The sequence below is a fragment of the Denticeps clupeoides genome, unplaced genomic scaffold (genome assembly GCF_900700375.1).
Source record: "Denticeps clupeoides unplaced genomic scaffold, fDenClu1.1, whole genome shotgun sequence".
Lineage (NCBI taxonomy): Eukaryota > Metazoa > Chordata > Actinopteri > Clupeiformes > Denticipitidae > Denticeps > Denticeps clupeoides.
In genome coordinates, this window is record NW_021630093.1 from 127160 (window position 1) to 142301 (window position 15142).

The 15142-nt window shown below is 50.9% G+C and overlaps 2 protein-coding genes across 3 annotated transcripts; both read left to right on the forward strand.

Moving 5' to 3' along the window:
• Positions 1-1287: 1287 nt before the first annotated feature.
• On the forward strand, positions 1288-5497 carry tekt3 (tektin 3). 2 transcript variants are annotated; one of them, XM_028968830.1, is made up of 8 exons: positions 1288-1457; positions 1868-2467; positions 2766-2849; positions 2964-3034; positions 3689-3832; positions 3907-4129; positions 5029-5183; positions 5264-5497. In XM_028968830.1, the coding sequence occupies exons 2-8, from the start codon at positions 1901-1903 to the stop codon at positions 5478-5480; spliced, it is 1461 nt and encodes a 486-aa protein (XP_028824663.1). In that variant the 5' UTR covers positions 1288-1457; positions 1868-1900; the 3' UTR covers positions 5481-5497. The 2 variants fall into 2 exon arrangements, with proteins under 2 accessions (XP_028824663.1, XP_028824664.1); XM_028968831.1 differs by having other exon boundaries at positions 1288-1450.
• Positions 5498-9158: 3661 nt separating this feature from the next.
• pmp22b (peripheral myelin protein 22b) lies at positions 9159-14643 on the forward strand. The gene is made up of 5 exons (XM_028968827.1): positions 9159-9424; positions 9975-10065; positions 10150-10243; positions 11800-11940; positions 13292-14643. Exons 1-5 carry the CDS (start codon positions 9246-9248, stop codon positions 13450-13452), a joined length of 666 nt encoding a protein of 221 aa, XP_028824660.1. The 5' UTR covers positions 9159-9245; the 3' UTR covers positions 13453-14643.
• Positions 14644-15142: the final 499 nt, after the last annotated feature.

Genomic DNA, 15142 nt, shown 5'->3' on the forward strand with positions numbered 1-15142 from the left:
GATATTAATATCTGTGAGGTCAGGGCGACTGCGGTGGGACTATGTGCGCGCCGTGGCCTTTCGCAGATCCTGGCCATGTTAAGAGATGCCAAGGGCCGGGGTCAGCAGGGCGGAGCCCGGCATACCGCGCGCCGCCGGCGTCTAAATATCGCCCTGTTTATGACAATGCTGGCTCCGCCCCCCGCATTAAAAATGGCGCGGGAGGCAGAAGCTCCTCTGAGAGGTTGCTTCACTCGTGCCTTGCAGGTCACATAACTTCCAAAAAACAGAAAACGGCTGAAGAACACGCCGTTCGGTAACTGGACAGAACAGAAGAAGGCGCTCAGATGTCCTAACGGTCTTCTACACGGGCAGAGCTCCTGCAGAGAACCGATATTTTTTATTGATAAGTGGTCCGAATCTGAACCCTCTGGAAATTGATTTCACCCGCGGCCCCGTATCTCATCGTCCAAATGAGCTCGCGACCAGATTAGTGTAACGGAACGGCCGTAACGCGACACGTCTTAAACGGCCTCGTGCGCTCTTCCTGTGCCATGAATCTTTGATGGGGACCCTGTAACCAATATGGACGCGGGTGGCGGTTTCTGAACGACGCCGAACTCCCGGACTCCCGCCATCGGGGCTCCGTTTTCACCAAAACCTGCGAGTGTCCGAGCAGCTCACGCCACTACCTGGACGGAGGAGAAGAAACCAGCGTTCGTATCCTCGTAGCCACCAGCGGTGCAGGGCTGGGTTCCAATGCAGTCAAATTACACAGAACATTCAAAGCAAATGGCAGACGAACGTCGGTGGAAGCAAATTTTTATGAAAAGCATGGAAAACACGCAAGTTTCATGCGTTTGTGGTGATCATTGGTGTAAGCATGTGTGTAAAGCCTTGGCTTTCTTGTCCCTGGCTGGTGGGACAACTTGTCCTGCTCCATTCGACTAGCCGAGACTACCACCACCTTTAAGAAGCAGCTGAAAACCCAGTCCAACACTAACACACACACTCACCAAAAATTTAAAATAAAATAATAGTAATAATAATAATTCCGTCCAGCACTTATCATTTCCCCTGCATGTTCTATTCCTGACAAGTTCGGCCTGATCAGGGCTCCTAGTTTTGTAAAGTTCTACGTGGCTGTGGACACCCCAGCCCATCAGGCTCTGGTGTTCCGGATGGCTGCTGCTCAGCAGGAAGTCGTGAAGATACTCTGCTGGGGGTCTTTACTAATCTCCATCAGTATATGAGTATATAAGTAGTAGCCGGGGCAACCGACCCTGTGTGCAGCGCGGCGCTACCGTGGCAACGCAGCCAGGGGTCATGTGGTCCGATGTCGTCTCTGGACAATAAGACTGGCCGGCGGTCCGGCGCATGAATAATGGAACGGTGATCGGCTTTCCGAGATCCTTAGTCACTGCTGAGGCGCAGCAGGTGGAGATGCGACTTCGCCGCGTCGGGATAACAGGTAACGGGTACGGACCTTTACTTTACTACTAATACGCCATTTACGTTCAATGGAAATTGTTGGATTGGAGCTGCACATTAATAGCAGTTGAAATAATATAGTATATTTACTGTATTTACCAGGCGCCCTTATCCAGAGTGACTTACAATCAGTAGTTACATGGACAGTCCCCCCCTGGGGACACTCAGGGTTAAGTGTCCTGCTCAGAGACACAAGAGGGGTTTGAACATGTGGTTCATAGGCGGGTGTGTTTCCTACTAGGCTACTAATGGTTATGATTCATATATTTCATGTAATGTGGTAAAGTGGGTGTGGCCATAATTTACTTTTTTTCATGTTTTTGTTGTCTTGCTGTTTTTTTCGTTCTTGTGTTATGGAGCATTTGAATGAAGAGTTTTGCTCTGTTTTACACCTCAGGAACAGTTCTTCTCAGTCTTCTCTGAGTTCTGCATGGAGCTCATTGGATCCACCCAGACCGCCACTTATGCTCGGCCCAAAACCAGCGGCTTCCTGCCAGCCATTTCCACCATGGCGTCCAGCTACAGGAACCCCCAGTCTGTGCTGACCATGAACCAGAACAACAACCTGCCCTGGAGGACTAACTCCTACTACAGGGTGGGGAGCGCTGTTCCTTCCCTGTCTCTGATCCAGAGAGAGGGTCTGGACCGGGCCAAGACCATGTTCTACCCCTCCAACAGGACGGCGCTGAGCACCCGGTACCTGCCGGAAGACTGGTTCAAGTCGAACCAGAGCAACTACAGAGAGTCGGAATCGTCGAGGAACAGCGCTGAGAGGCTGAGGAGGGACACCATCCGGCTGATCCAGGACAAGGACCAACTGACCCGGCAGATGCAGGAGACCACCAGCAAGAACCTGGGAGAGCGCCTCAACGACATCGTCTTTTGGAGGTCCGAGCTGAACCACGAAGTAGACAACATGGTGTCGGAGATCGGGGCCATGACAGAGGTGAAGAGGAGGCTGGAGCGAGCGCTGGGTGAGACCGAGGGACCCTTGCAGGTAAGGTGCTTCACGTTCCACAAAATGAGGTCCTCCTGGTTAGAAGATGGATATTGTAGAACTCATTAGAACAGCTTTACCACAAATTAGGTAATTTTGCCGAGGATGTTACCAGGCAACAGTCCAAAAAACTGTGTCCAAATATCCAATGACAGGCTTTTGTGAGATCAGGTGGACGCGTCAGGTAACCGGAACCCGGCGCTCAATCACGACAGCGCGGTTCTGCTTGTCATCCGTCGCTGGCGAAGCACTTCCGCCACGCCGGCCAGCACTGACATCTGCTGCCGTCTCCACACAGGTGGCCCAGGAGTGTCTGTATCACCGGGAAAAGAGGATGTCCATCGATTTAGTCCACGACCACGTGGAGAAAGATCTCATCAAGGTACAAGGTGTTTTTTCACCGTGTTTTTCAGAAGAGACCTGAAGAAATTGCGGTTGGCGTTTCTGTTGGCGTGAATCTCTGAATGAACTGTGAACGTGGTGAATGTCTAATCAGGAGGTGGAGGTCATCAAGTCCTGTCAGGAGCGCAAGAGGAGACATCTGGAACGGGCCATGGCACAGCTGGCGTGAGTGAGACGTCACCATGGCAACAGGGTCTTCTTTGTTTGGTTGCTTTTTGGTGGCACAAAAGCATGCGATTTACAGCTTACTGCATCAATATTAGCATGCTAACTAGCTGGTCTGTGCAGAACCTGTAACTAGTTTGACCCTGGTGTGTGATTGTCAGCTAGTTAGCACGCTAACTGGCTGGTCTGTAACTAGTTTGACCCCAGTGTGTGATTGCCAGCTAGTTAGCAGGCTAACTGGCTGGTCTGTGCAGAATCTGTAACTAGTTTGACCTTGGTGTGTGATTGTCAGCTAGTTAGCACGCTAACTGGCTGGTCTGTAACTAGTTTGACCCCAGTGTGTGATTGCCAGCTAATTAGCAGGCTAACTGGCTGGTCTGTGCAGAATCTGTAACTAGTTTGACCCCAGTGTGTGATTGTCAGCTAGTTAGCACGCTAACTGGCTGGTCTGTAACAAGTTTCACCCTGGTGTGTGATTATCAGCTAGTTAGCATGCTATCTAGCTGGTTCGTGCAGAACCTGTAACTAGTTTCACCCTGGTGTGTGATTATGGCCCGTGTGTGACGATTTACATGGTGTTCAGGTGCTAAACATCTTTTTCAGCAATTTTGGCGCGATATTGAAGTTTGATCTGAACTGAATTTTTCACATCAGTTCCAATCGAGCAGCGCAGCATGAGCTGGAGAGGGACCTCAGTGACAAGGTGGCGGCTCAGCGAATAGATGACCGGTGCCACACACTGAGGAACACATCTGATGGCATCAGCTACTACCGTGGGATTGACCGCGTTGACCCTTCGTGAGTGACAAGACCAGTGGCCAGTCCAGGTGACCCCCCTGTCCAGGTGATAAATGACTATTCTTCTTTCCCAGGATTTCCTTGCCCGACTCCTGGTCGAAGTTCACCGACGACAACATCCTGCGTTCTCAGAGCGAACGTGTCGCCTCACACAAACTCAGGGACGAGATCGAGATCCTGCTGAACACCACCTCCAACCAGATGTGGAACCAGTTCAACAATGTCAACGTGGCATTCACCAACCGCATATCGGAGACCTCCGATGCCAAGAACAACCTGCAGACCCATCTGGCCAAGGTGAGTTCTTCACTCCAGCCTCTCCTGCACCAATGTTCTTTTGAAAGTGCTTGAAATATTGTCATTGTGAGACACTGCAGCACAGCACACGGTGAAACGTGTCCTCTGTATTTAACCATCACTCTTGGTGAGCAGTGGGCAACATGACAGGCGCCCGGGGGCGCAGTGTGTGGGGATGGTACCTTCATCAAGGGGACCCCCAGTGGCACCTTGGTGGTTCAGAAACCTTGTGATTGTGGGTCTGTTCCAACCCGCTAGGCCTCCACTGCCCCCAAGAAGCAGCAAAGACAGTAAAGACCAGAGCAGAGAATGCTTTTCATCTAGAAGTTTTGTGCTTTAAGAGGTATAGAAGCAGGACAATGCTGGTGCACATCCCACCCAACATTCTTCATCTGACCACCCGTGGTCTCCTAGATATGATTTTGGAGCCCCAGTGTGTTTTAGCAAAATGCTTTTTTGCTAATCTGACTTTGATTGACCGTCCAGGTTTTGCTGCCACTCCAGGGCTGACTCTCCTGCTGATGAACGGAGAACTCATCGGAGCCCATCAGCGTAATTGCCTAAGGAGCAGAGGCACGCAACCTCTGTTTACATCTAAATACCCTCCTCATGAAAAACGATGACCTTTCGCAGCCCATTCCAGCCTCTGAAGCCCATCCCCCACAGGAGACAACGATCCCCATTGTCCCAAGCGGCAGTGGGCAGGTCTCGTCGAGCCGTCTGGGATATTTATCCACTTGAGGAATGATCTGAGTCGTATGGCCCTCAATCAGCTGCCATCACCTGCACCTTCTGATGGAGCACCAGCCTGAAATCTGATTTAATCCAATGTGTTGGGAATGGAGACAAGTTTCCCTCTTCAGCATGAATCTGATATTCTAAACTCCTGTCTCCCCCAGACACTACAGGAGATCTTTCAGACCGAAATGCTCATTGAAACCCTGAAGAAAGCCATCAGGGACAAGGAGAACCCACTGAAGGTGGCCCAGACACGTCTGGAAGAGAGAGCCCGGCGGCCAAACGTGGAGCTCTGTCGGGACAACCCACATCACAGGTCACCCTGTTACTTGTAGGAAAGCCATGTCTGTGTAAATGTGAAAGAAAACGATGAAATAAAGTCTCCTTCTCGGTCAGGTTGGTTGGAGAGGTACGCGAGATCGAGGACACCATCCACCAGCTGCGCGAGCGCCTGCAGGAGGCGGAGAACACCCTGCAGACCCTGGTCAAGACCAAGGTGGCCCTGGAGCATGACCTCTCCATCAAGGCCAACTCGCTGTTCCTGGACCAGGAGAAGTGCATGAGCATGCGCAAGACGTTCCCGAGCTCCCCCCGCCTGGTGGGCTACACCTAAATATCAGAAAGAAATCATCCAACAGGTGGCTTACTTCTGGATGGTTTATGGTTGAGTATAAATGAATAAAACAGATGTATGAAGTCATTTTCATCTCAGAACCTCCTCTGGCTGAAGCCACAATTCTTATATGTGTCTTGCTGAGAATTTCCTCCATTACGCAATAAAACGGTTGCATCTGAGCATGATGGGAGTTTTGTGTTTGTGCTCAGGGTCCAAGAAAACCCCACCCACCCTGACCAGTCACTGAAAAAGATCTTCAGCAGGAGAACCTGCACAATGTCTCTGCCGAGGACTAGAGTCCCATCAGGCCTGCGTTAGGGCGATGATTTCCCATCATCCGTTACCGTTTGAGCCACGAGCGGGAGGAGCTATGCTCATTATGCTGTGAGGGAGCGACTCCGCCCCCAGAGTCGGGTAGAGGAGATGGAGAGGAGGGCGGGTCGGAGGCGTCCAACCGACCGCTTTACTGTCCCCGGCGGAGGGAATCTGGGGACGTTAGGCCGAGAGTGAGACATTAAATATTTATAAACACAACAAGACGGTCCGAGGGAATTTCGAATAAAGCAGAAAGTGACAGATTTTAGATATAAAAATCGGCTGTTTCAACAGATCGGTTGTACATGACGCTCTGGAGAACCCTGTACTGTTGTTCTCCAGCGTCACTCGCCGCGTGCTGATTAAAGCCGCTGACGCCGGTCCTCGTCCCTCTCTGGCGGTAAGATGGAGGTCTAGAGCGCCCCACCCCCACCATAACATACCACGCGGTGGGCTTCTGGACGAAAACAGCCGCCCTTTGACCCCTGCTCTCACCCCAGCGCCAGGGGAATGTACTCTGGAATCCACGGCACAAGCCACGCATAGCCAGGGTATTTATAACTGGGGCGCCCGTAACTCCAGGCATGCGAGCGGGAGGAAGGTCCATCAGGAACGTGACACCGCCGCGCTTTTAATCGAATAAAACGGTCCAACTCTCACAGGACGATGGCGCAATGAATCTAGGAAACCGACAACTGGAGAGCAAATCATGACATCACGCCGTACTTACTCTACTAAAGAGCTCCACCTTCTCCATCCAGATGCAGCCCATCTGCTGCCCGTCCATCAGTAGTCAGTTCCTGCTGACCAGATGTGATGAGGGTCGACATCTCTAACAACGTCTTCCTCATTACCATCTAAATCCAGCGAGTAGCGAGGTGGCAGGAAACCCGGCGGCGGGCAGATAAGACCCCACTTCCTAACGGCCACCACGCGGCCCTTATCTGGACGTCGTCACCGGAGTAGATGCTAAAATCCAGAGGCCACGTTCGAGGAAGCAGCACCTCCAATCCCAACGTTTACTCCCATTTACAGCCAAAATGTGACCAAAGCCCATCTTCATTTATTTATGATACACCACCTCCGTATCTCCAGGGAAGCTGGAGAGATGGATTCATAAAGAGAAAAGTTGGACTGCAGAGATGCAGACTGTCACACAAAACACTGCTATATTCATATATACAGTTCAGGCCAAAAGTCTGGACACCTTCTCATTCAACGTGTTTATCTTCATGACCATTTACGTTGGTAGATTCTCACTGAAGGCATCAAAACTATGAATGAACACATGTGGAGTTCTGTACTTAACAAAAAGTGGAGACCTGACCTCCACAGTCACCGGACCTGAACCCGATCCAGATGGTTTGGGGTGAGCTGGACCAACAAGTGCTAAACACCTCTGGGAACTCCTTCAAGACTGTTGGAGAAGCATTTCAGGTGACGACCTCTTGAAGCTCATCGAGAGAATGCCAAGAGAGTGTAAAGCAGTAACCAGAGCAAAGAAACTAGAATATAAAACATGTTTTCACTTATTTCACCTTTTTTTGTTAAGTACAGAACTCCACATGTGTTCATTCATAGTTTTGATGCCTTCAGTGAGAATCTACCAACGTAAATGGTCATGAAGATAAACACGTTGAATGAGAAGGTGTCCAAACTTCTGGCCTCTACTGTATGTCAATATGTTGCATTTCTAAATAAATTGGGGGTGTCAAACATTATAAATGTTTGGTTAAAAATTCAGGCCACAACGTTCCGGTTGCACACAGGTGTCCATGGAGGTGCTTCTTAATCACGAGCTACCCAACTGAATTGTGTCACTTTGCGTTGCTTGAGGAAGAAAATTGAAGATGTTGAACTTGTTGAAGCGCAGATCAAATAGCAGCCAATCAAATCCATTTATGCAAATGTACTAAAACGAGCTGGCCAATCAGTGGGATTTATTGCGAGTTGTGATTAGTTGCCGCTCCTGGTATAAGTAGGACTTTTCTATTAAAGGCTGGTTAATTGTAGCTCGGGGAATTTTTTCCAAGTTAGCAGGATCTATGTTACACTTATATCTGTCATGTTCTATGAACATGTTTGTCCAGATTATGAAACGCGGTATGTGTGTCGTGTAGGTTGTGGTCGGTCTCTGTGCTCCACCACGACTTAATGAACAGACGCTGACAGACGTGGCCCGAAATGAAAGGTCCCTTCTCCGTCCCTGTCTCTGCTGGAGGATGGACGGGTCCCGTGTCATGGTGGAGGAACCCAGTCTGGTTCAGAACCTGGAGTAAGAGGTGGAGGAGCTTGAGAGGAGAGCACACACACACACACACACACTCAATACTAATATTATCTGTCCTGTCTGCATCCAAAATGTGTCCAGGGCATCAGAACCTGAACATGTTGACGTCACGCCGGGGTGGTGCTCACACTCACTGCTCTCTCAGCTGAGTAAATTCGACACCTGCCTGCTGTTGGCACATCGTTCGGCCACCCACCCCACACACACACACACACACACACACACACACACACACCCCCACCTTGTACAAACATTGGCATATAAGGGACTAGCGTGATCCCGCCAGGGATGGAAGAGTCGGCCCGCCGCCAGGTTTCGCTTCACGTGTCGAGCGGCTGGTAGTAGCCTAGCGGGTAACACACTCGCCTACAAACCAGAAGACCCAGGTTCAAACCCCACTTACTACCATCGTGTCCCTGCACAGGGAAAGTTCAAAGTGAAGTGATTGTCACATGTGATACACAGCAGCACAGCACACGGTGCACACAGTGAAATTTGTCCTCTGCATTTATCCCATCACCCTGAGTGAGCAGTGGGCACCATGACCGGCGCCCGGGGAGCAGTGTGTGGGGACGGTGCTTTGCTCAGTGGCACCTCAGTGGCACCTTGGCGGCTCGGGATTCGAACCGGCAACCTTCTGATTACGGGGTCGCTTCCTTAACCGCTAGGCCAAAAAGCAGGACACTTAACCCTGAGTGTCTCCAGGGGGGGACTGTCCCTGTAACTACTGACTGCAAGTCGCTCTGGATAAGGACGTCTGGTAAATGGCGTAAATGTAATGAGTTTGTGTAGAATGAGTGTGTGTAGAGTTGTGTGTGTTGATGCTCCCGGTCCCGGCAGGCGAGACGCACCGTATGTCCACTGCAGGGGTTCGAGTGGGTTCAGAAGAGGGCCCCGTTTTCACTGATGCAGACGTCAGCGTCACGCCTCCGTTTTCGAGGCAGAATCCCGGAGGAGCACGACCTCGTCCTCGCCGCACGTCTCACCCACCTTCCACATATCTCACATTTTACCGCCACTGCAGGACGAGCGGGAGGGACGAGAGGACAAGTAAAAAGGTGTCAAATATTTGGCAGGGACGTCTGATTTGGTATGGAGGAGCCTGTGAGCGGACAGGTGAAAGTGAAGTGAGGAGGGACGGGGGTAAAATCCCTGGAATGCCCAGGCCTTCCCGCCGGTTCCGCACCGTGCCGGGGGGAGAGGGGGCAGGGCTACGTTTTTATAGCTGCAGCCCAGCCGCTGACCTCAGTTCAGTCGGACGGAGCTGCGCCTGGAAGAGGGAGAAGCCGGGACCGACGCTTCCAGAACTCCTGTGGGATTATTTTCACTCCGAGCAGTAAGTTGGCCGTCTGGTAACGGAACAGCGGCGGATTTTACTGCTGTTCACCCGAACGGAGGGAAGGAAACAGAAAGGTTTTTTTTGGCACGCAGAGGGTTCGAAAGAGAGAGAGGGGAGCGAGGGCGAGGGCGAGAGACCCTGCAGTTGCATTGGGTCCAATGAGGAAAATCTGACTTTTAATCCAAATCTGCACTTTATAAAATGTACTTGTGATTTCCATGCAGGCATTTTCTTCTAGAAATGTGAATGGATGTTAGTGGTGTGTGTGCATGTGTGCGTGTGTGTGTGTGTGTGTGTGTGAATAGCAGCATTGTATCTGAGGAACGGTAGTCGCTTTTCCATAAAATGTTAATTTCCATGGAAATGTGTACGGATTAAGCAGAAGCAGACGATGCATGCGCCCTCATGGCGCTGTTCACTTTAAATGAACCACACACACACACACACACCGCTGATAAGGTTAGGGAAGAGGCCGGAATATCGGCGACACACCCAGCATTCCCGCGGCCACGACTCCGACGCTCAACATGTGTGACGTTCTCGGTAGGAACCGGTGGAAAATGCTGCTCCTGCTGCTGGGAATCATCGTGCTGCACATCGCAGCCCTGGTCCTGCTGTTCGTGTCGACCATCGTCAGCGTGAGTGACCTCTGACCCCCGCCCCAAGCGGAGCGGCTCGGTGCGGCGGTAACGGTGCCGTGTGTGTGTGTGTGTGTGTTACAGGCCTGGTCGGTAGGACGCGAGTACACCTCGGACCTCTGGACCAACTGCTCCTCCTCCGCCAGCGGGTACCACTGCGAGACGGCCTTCACCGGAGGTAGGGCAGGCGCTGACAGCCCGGCCCGGCGGGCCCCTCTGCTGCCATCTAGGGCCGAGAATGTGGCCCCTGCCCAGCTCAGTATAAATAGTCCCGCCTGTGTTCTGCGGCCCCTGCTCAGATCAGGGTGGGGCTACGCGAGGCATTTCGAGTGTCGCCGCCCTGCGCGGGGATCAAGTTACGTCACCAGCAAGGTCATTAACAAACCAGAGTAGGAACAGCTGCAGGGGGGCGGGGCCTCGGTTCTAACGTGCAGAGGAACACTGCAGCGGTGAAACGTGTCCGCTGCATTTAACCGTCACCCATGGTGAGCAGCGTGTGGGGACGGGACCTTCATCCAGGGGACCTCTGTGGCACCTTGGCAGACCGGGATTCGAACCGGCAACCTTCCGATTACGGGGCCACTTCCTTATTGATCAATACGGTGACATGTAATATGTATTATGCAATTTTGACACATTCCCTCTATGACACAAACAGTGAATTTGGAGAAACGCTAAAAGGAGCTAAAAGTCCACGCGATGCAGACTCATTTATTGTTCCACCGCCTCCACAAAGTAAGATCAGAATTGGAGTATTTTTCACAGCAGAGGTGTGAAACAGGATACGGGCGGATGAGGGGTTTTATCCAGATGAATGCTGCTCCTGGCCTGTGCTGAGTTCCACGTTTGTCTCGTTTCGTCTGATTTGGTACTTGAGTATAAACGTAAGGAACCGAGGAACGGTGTGCAGCAGGAGGTTCCTCGTCCTGCTGAGTAGATGGTCCGGGTGGAGGAACATGAGAGGGCGCAGGGGCGTGAGGGGAGGAAACCTGAGGCCTCCCGCATGACTCCCGAACAAGAAATAGACATAGTGGACGAGTTCGGAATACCGCGTGGCGAGAGGGAGCGGGGGAACATGCCGAAATCTACGCTCAGGAGGCAGAATGTTGAGCGTGAACAAAAATGGTCGTTTAGTCGAGAAAACGCATCATCTAGCCGGAGCTAATCAGGATTTTATCGGCTGAAATGCTCCACGTTCCCGAGCGACATAAAATCCCCCGACCTCACCGGAACGTCGGTGTAAAAATACACTCCGCAGCCCCTCGCGTTTGTAATGCACGGCTTACTAATGCGAGGACGGAGACGGGCGTTCCGATGCACCAGGAAGCTCCTCCCTTTTCCCATTTAGTCCAATTCCCCGGTGCACGACTTCCGGCGTTAACGGGGAACATCAGCTCCTTCCGAGGCTCTTATGCAGGTAAATGGCAGGTGGGGCACGGTGGACGGGTGGAGGATCGATGCGGGTGTGAGTGGTGCAGCACTTAGAGCTCAGGAGCTTTCAGAAACAGGATATACCCCCACCACCCCCACTCCATTACCAAAGTCCCATTAAAACGTCCCCTGATAGAACGCTAGAACCTGGCGGATGGGGACGCGTACGAAGTTTAGTCTGAGACTAAATCCCTCTTAAAGGGCCAGTGCTGTTAGAACCAGGCTCTGGGATCTAGAACCATGTCCTGGTGGGACCTGTGTTCTTCCTCTCAGTTACACCCCTGCCTGTTCTATCTGTTCTAGAATGGATCCAGGCAGTGCAGGCCCCCATGATCCTGTCCATCATCTTCAGCTTCATCTCGCTCTTCCTCTTCTTCTGCCAGCTCTTCACTCTTCAGAAGGGCGGCCGCTTCTTCCTCACCGGAGTCTTCCAGATCCTTGCCAGTAAGTGTCCAGAGTTCTGTACTCTAGAGCGGAACATAACTAGAAATGTGATTGGTTCTGTCATTGGAGCTTCATTACAGGGAACCCACAACCAGGGACTCATTTAAAAAAATAAAAAACGCTCGGTCGATCTAAAGAACCATTAAGGAACGTACAAGCAGAAATGAGCATTGAAAACAGATCCTGTTCCCAGAGAGCGAGGAACTTCATCTCCAGCCGGAACGCCGATCCGCTGCTGATTAGATTATTCTCAGACGTAACGACTGTTCATGCCATCAGATCTGGCCTGTTGGTTCCGTTACCTGATCTATGTGGCTTATTGTCGCCTGCCGCTCTGATGGTGCCCTTTCTGCCGGAGCCGGGCCCTTGTGCCTCCTATCGTGAAGCCTCGCCGTCAGCAGACGTGAGTCAGGAGGCCTGAGGAGGTTGAGGGCGTCGGCAGCACAATGGCAGATAGAGGAGATGCCCACGGCCCTGGCGCCAAAACAGAGAGTCTCTGCCACGGGCGCGAAGGTCAGGGTTGGCCAGAAATGCAGCGGGCATCAGAACGTGCCTTGTCACGAGGGAGGGTGTCCTGACAGCAGGTCACCGTGGGGTCATCTGGGGACAGGAAGAAATGGCCAGAAGCATGCTGTAGGAGATGCTCAGACTTCTCCAGCAGAGAGATGACTGGATCCAAACTTCCTAAATCAGAAGGAATCCGACAGACATTTTCAGGTCAATTAAGAAATTCGACCAAATAAAGATGTTTTTTCTTTTATTTCGGTCTTGTTGGTCCCATAATTCTGTATCTGAAGTCATGGTGCAGAATTACAGCCACTTAGATCCAGTCACACAACGAGATTTCCCAGGATGCACCGTTTCACCGTCTGTAATGTTTCACCGTCTGAAATGACATCATCAACACCATCCACCAACCACAATGGTTGGTACAGACAGGAAGTCGAGTCTCGCGTGACGGAACAAAAAAAAAATACATTTGTGCTCATTTTACATCGAAACACTGAGAAACTGCAATGCTGCACACGTTTGGAAGCCATGACGGTCGGTGGAGATCATGTTTTAGGGGAGGGGCGGGAAAAAGCACAAGAAAGGGGAGGTGACCTTTCCCCTTATGACGTCATAAGGGGACAAATTCCAGATCTGACCTTCTGAGCTGCTGCTCTCTGAACGGTGAAGCAGAATAACCAAACACTCTTTAGACTGATCTCCATTTCTAGCCACTGCAGGACCACCGACAGGCTGGAGGAACTCGTATTAATGTCAAATCATCTCACAAAGTCACATTTTCATGTCAGGGGAGCTTCAACAGCGGATTTAAAAGCAACCTCCTCTTCCTCCACATTCTCAGGTCTGTTCGTCATGAGTGGAGCCATCATCTACACCGTCATGAGCCCCACCTGGGTCCCGCAGAGCGAATCCTACGGCTTCGCCTACATCCTGGCCTGGGTGGCGTTCCCGTTGGCTCTAATCAGCGGACTCATCTACATCATCTTAAGAAAGCGCGAATGAGAGCCCCGCCCCCCGCCACGCCTCTCCCCACACCGGTCCCCCTCCTCTCAGATAACTAAGCTGTCGAGCCAAAGCGCCCCCCTCCGACAGACGCCCCGAGTCACAGCTGCAGCGAGGGGCGGTTCAGACCACGCCCCCACGCCCCCACGCCGCGACTGAGGATGTAAATACTACCGATGGTTTAAAACCTATTTATAACCTATTTAAAACCTATTTTTACATGTATGTACATAGTATTTTGTTGCTCCAGAAACAGCCGATTAAACACTTCAAATGTGCGTCGAGGTTGTGGTGACATAACTAGCCATTTTGCGCGTTTACTTTTTATTTTTAATAACCGAGTGCATGTGTAGAGTTTTGCGATAAAGCAGCAGCTTTGCCGGACGCCCGGGCGTCGGATCACCGGCGCTGTGGGTCTTTATCTCGTTTTATCTTGGATTTTTTTTTTTATTCTCTAAAAAATGGTGCTATGTAATTACCATTCCTGAGGCTGAGCGAGGTTTAAATAACGTGTACGTTCGCCATGGAGCTTGGCTAACCAAAGAGTTTCCTTTTTTATTTGGATTAATACGAATGAAATGTAAACGTCAACCACACCACACTGCGTTCGTGGAAAACCACGCCCCCTGTCTGCGAAATGGGCATTACCACGCACAAGCCCCGCCTTCTACTGAATATTCATCATACTGGAGACAGGGACAGCGCTTTAATCTTCTGTAACTCGTACTTGAAATGTAATGTGGTGCAACATCTGCCTCCTTCATCCATCATAATTCATCCTAATCAACACACAGGAAAATCTCATCTCTGTTTCTGCCAGTTGTTTTCATTGTTATCATTGTTTTATGATGTTAAGTGATATGATTTGACCACCGACGTGAAGGTGATGTGGTGGAATGGCGTGGAAGATGGATGAGAGTCCCCAGGAAGAGGTCAGGTCCACCAGCGTGTTGTTTAGGCTGGAAAATGAAGGATTATTATGATGATTTTTATGATTCTTTTGACTGTAAATGCATGACGCATCTCTGATAACGGCAGTATCGGGCGGTCGGAAGAGACTGAGACTCTGATGAAGACGCGGATGCTTGTGTTCTTGTGTTCCTCTCCATGTACAGCTGCTTTACGTGACACATTAACGATGCTGTATTTTAATGATCCTGTTTTCAATAAAGGACGTCGCTTACCCCGCGAGTGCGTGGATGGTCTCTGTGGAAGGAGCGTGGACTGGGTGGGGAGTAACATCTCACACTGTTACCTCATACATCATATACAGACAGAAAAATGGCAATTTAGTGCATGGAATCAAAAGGGCCACAGCAGGGTTTGCATGAAGAGATCTTCGTGTTCCACGTGGACTCAGCGCCACCTTGTGGACAAACCTTCCAAATCCAGGAAGTATAACCTGCAGTTACCCACAAATTCTTCCAGTATTTGCGCCCTCTGCACTCTTATTAAAATGTAAAGTGCAGGTTGGAAGATTGGGATTTCAGCCTAGAAATAAATCTTTATTCTTCACACTGAAAAAAGTGGCATGGAGGCACTTCCATTTACTTTTACATTTACAGCGTTTATCAGACGCCCTTATCCAGAGCGACTAACAGTCAGTAGTTACAGGGACAGTCCCCCCCTGGAGACACTCAGGGTTAAGTGTCTTGCTCAGGGACACGATGGTTGTAAGTGGGGTTTGAAC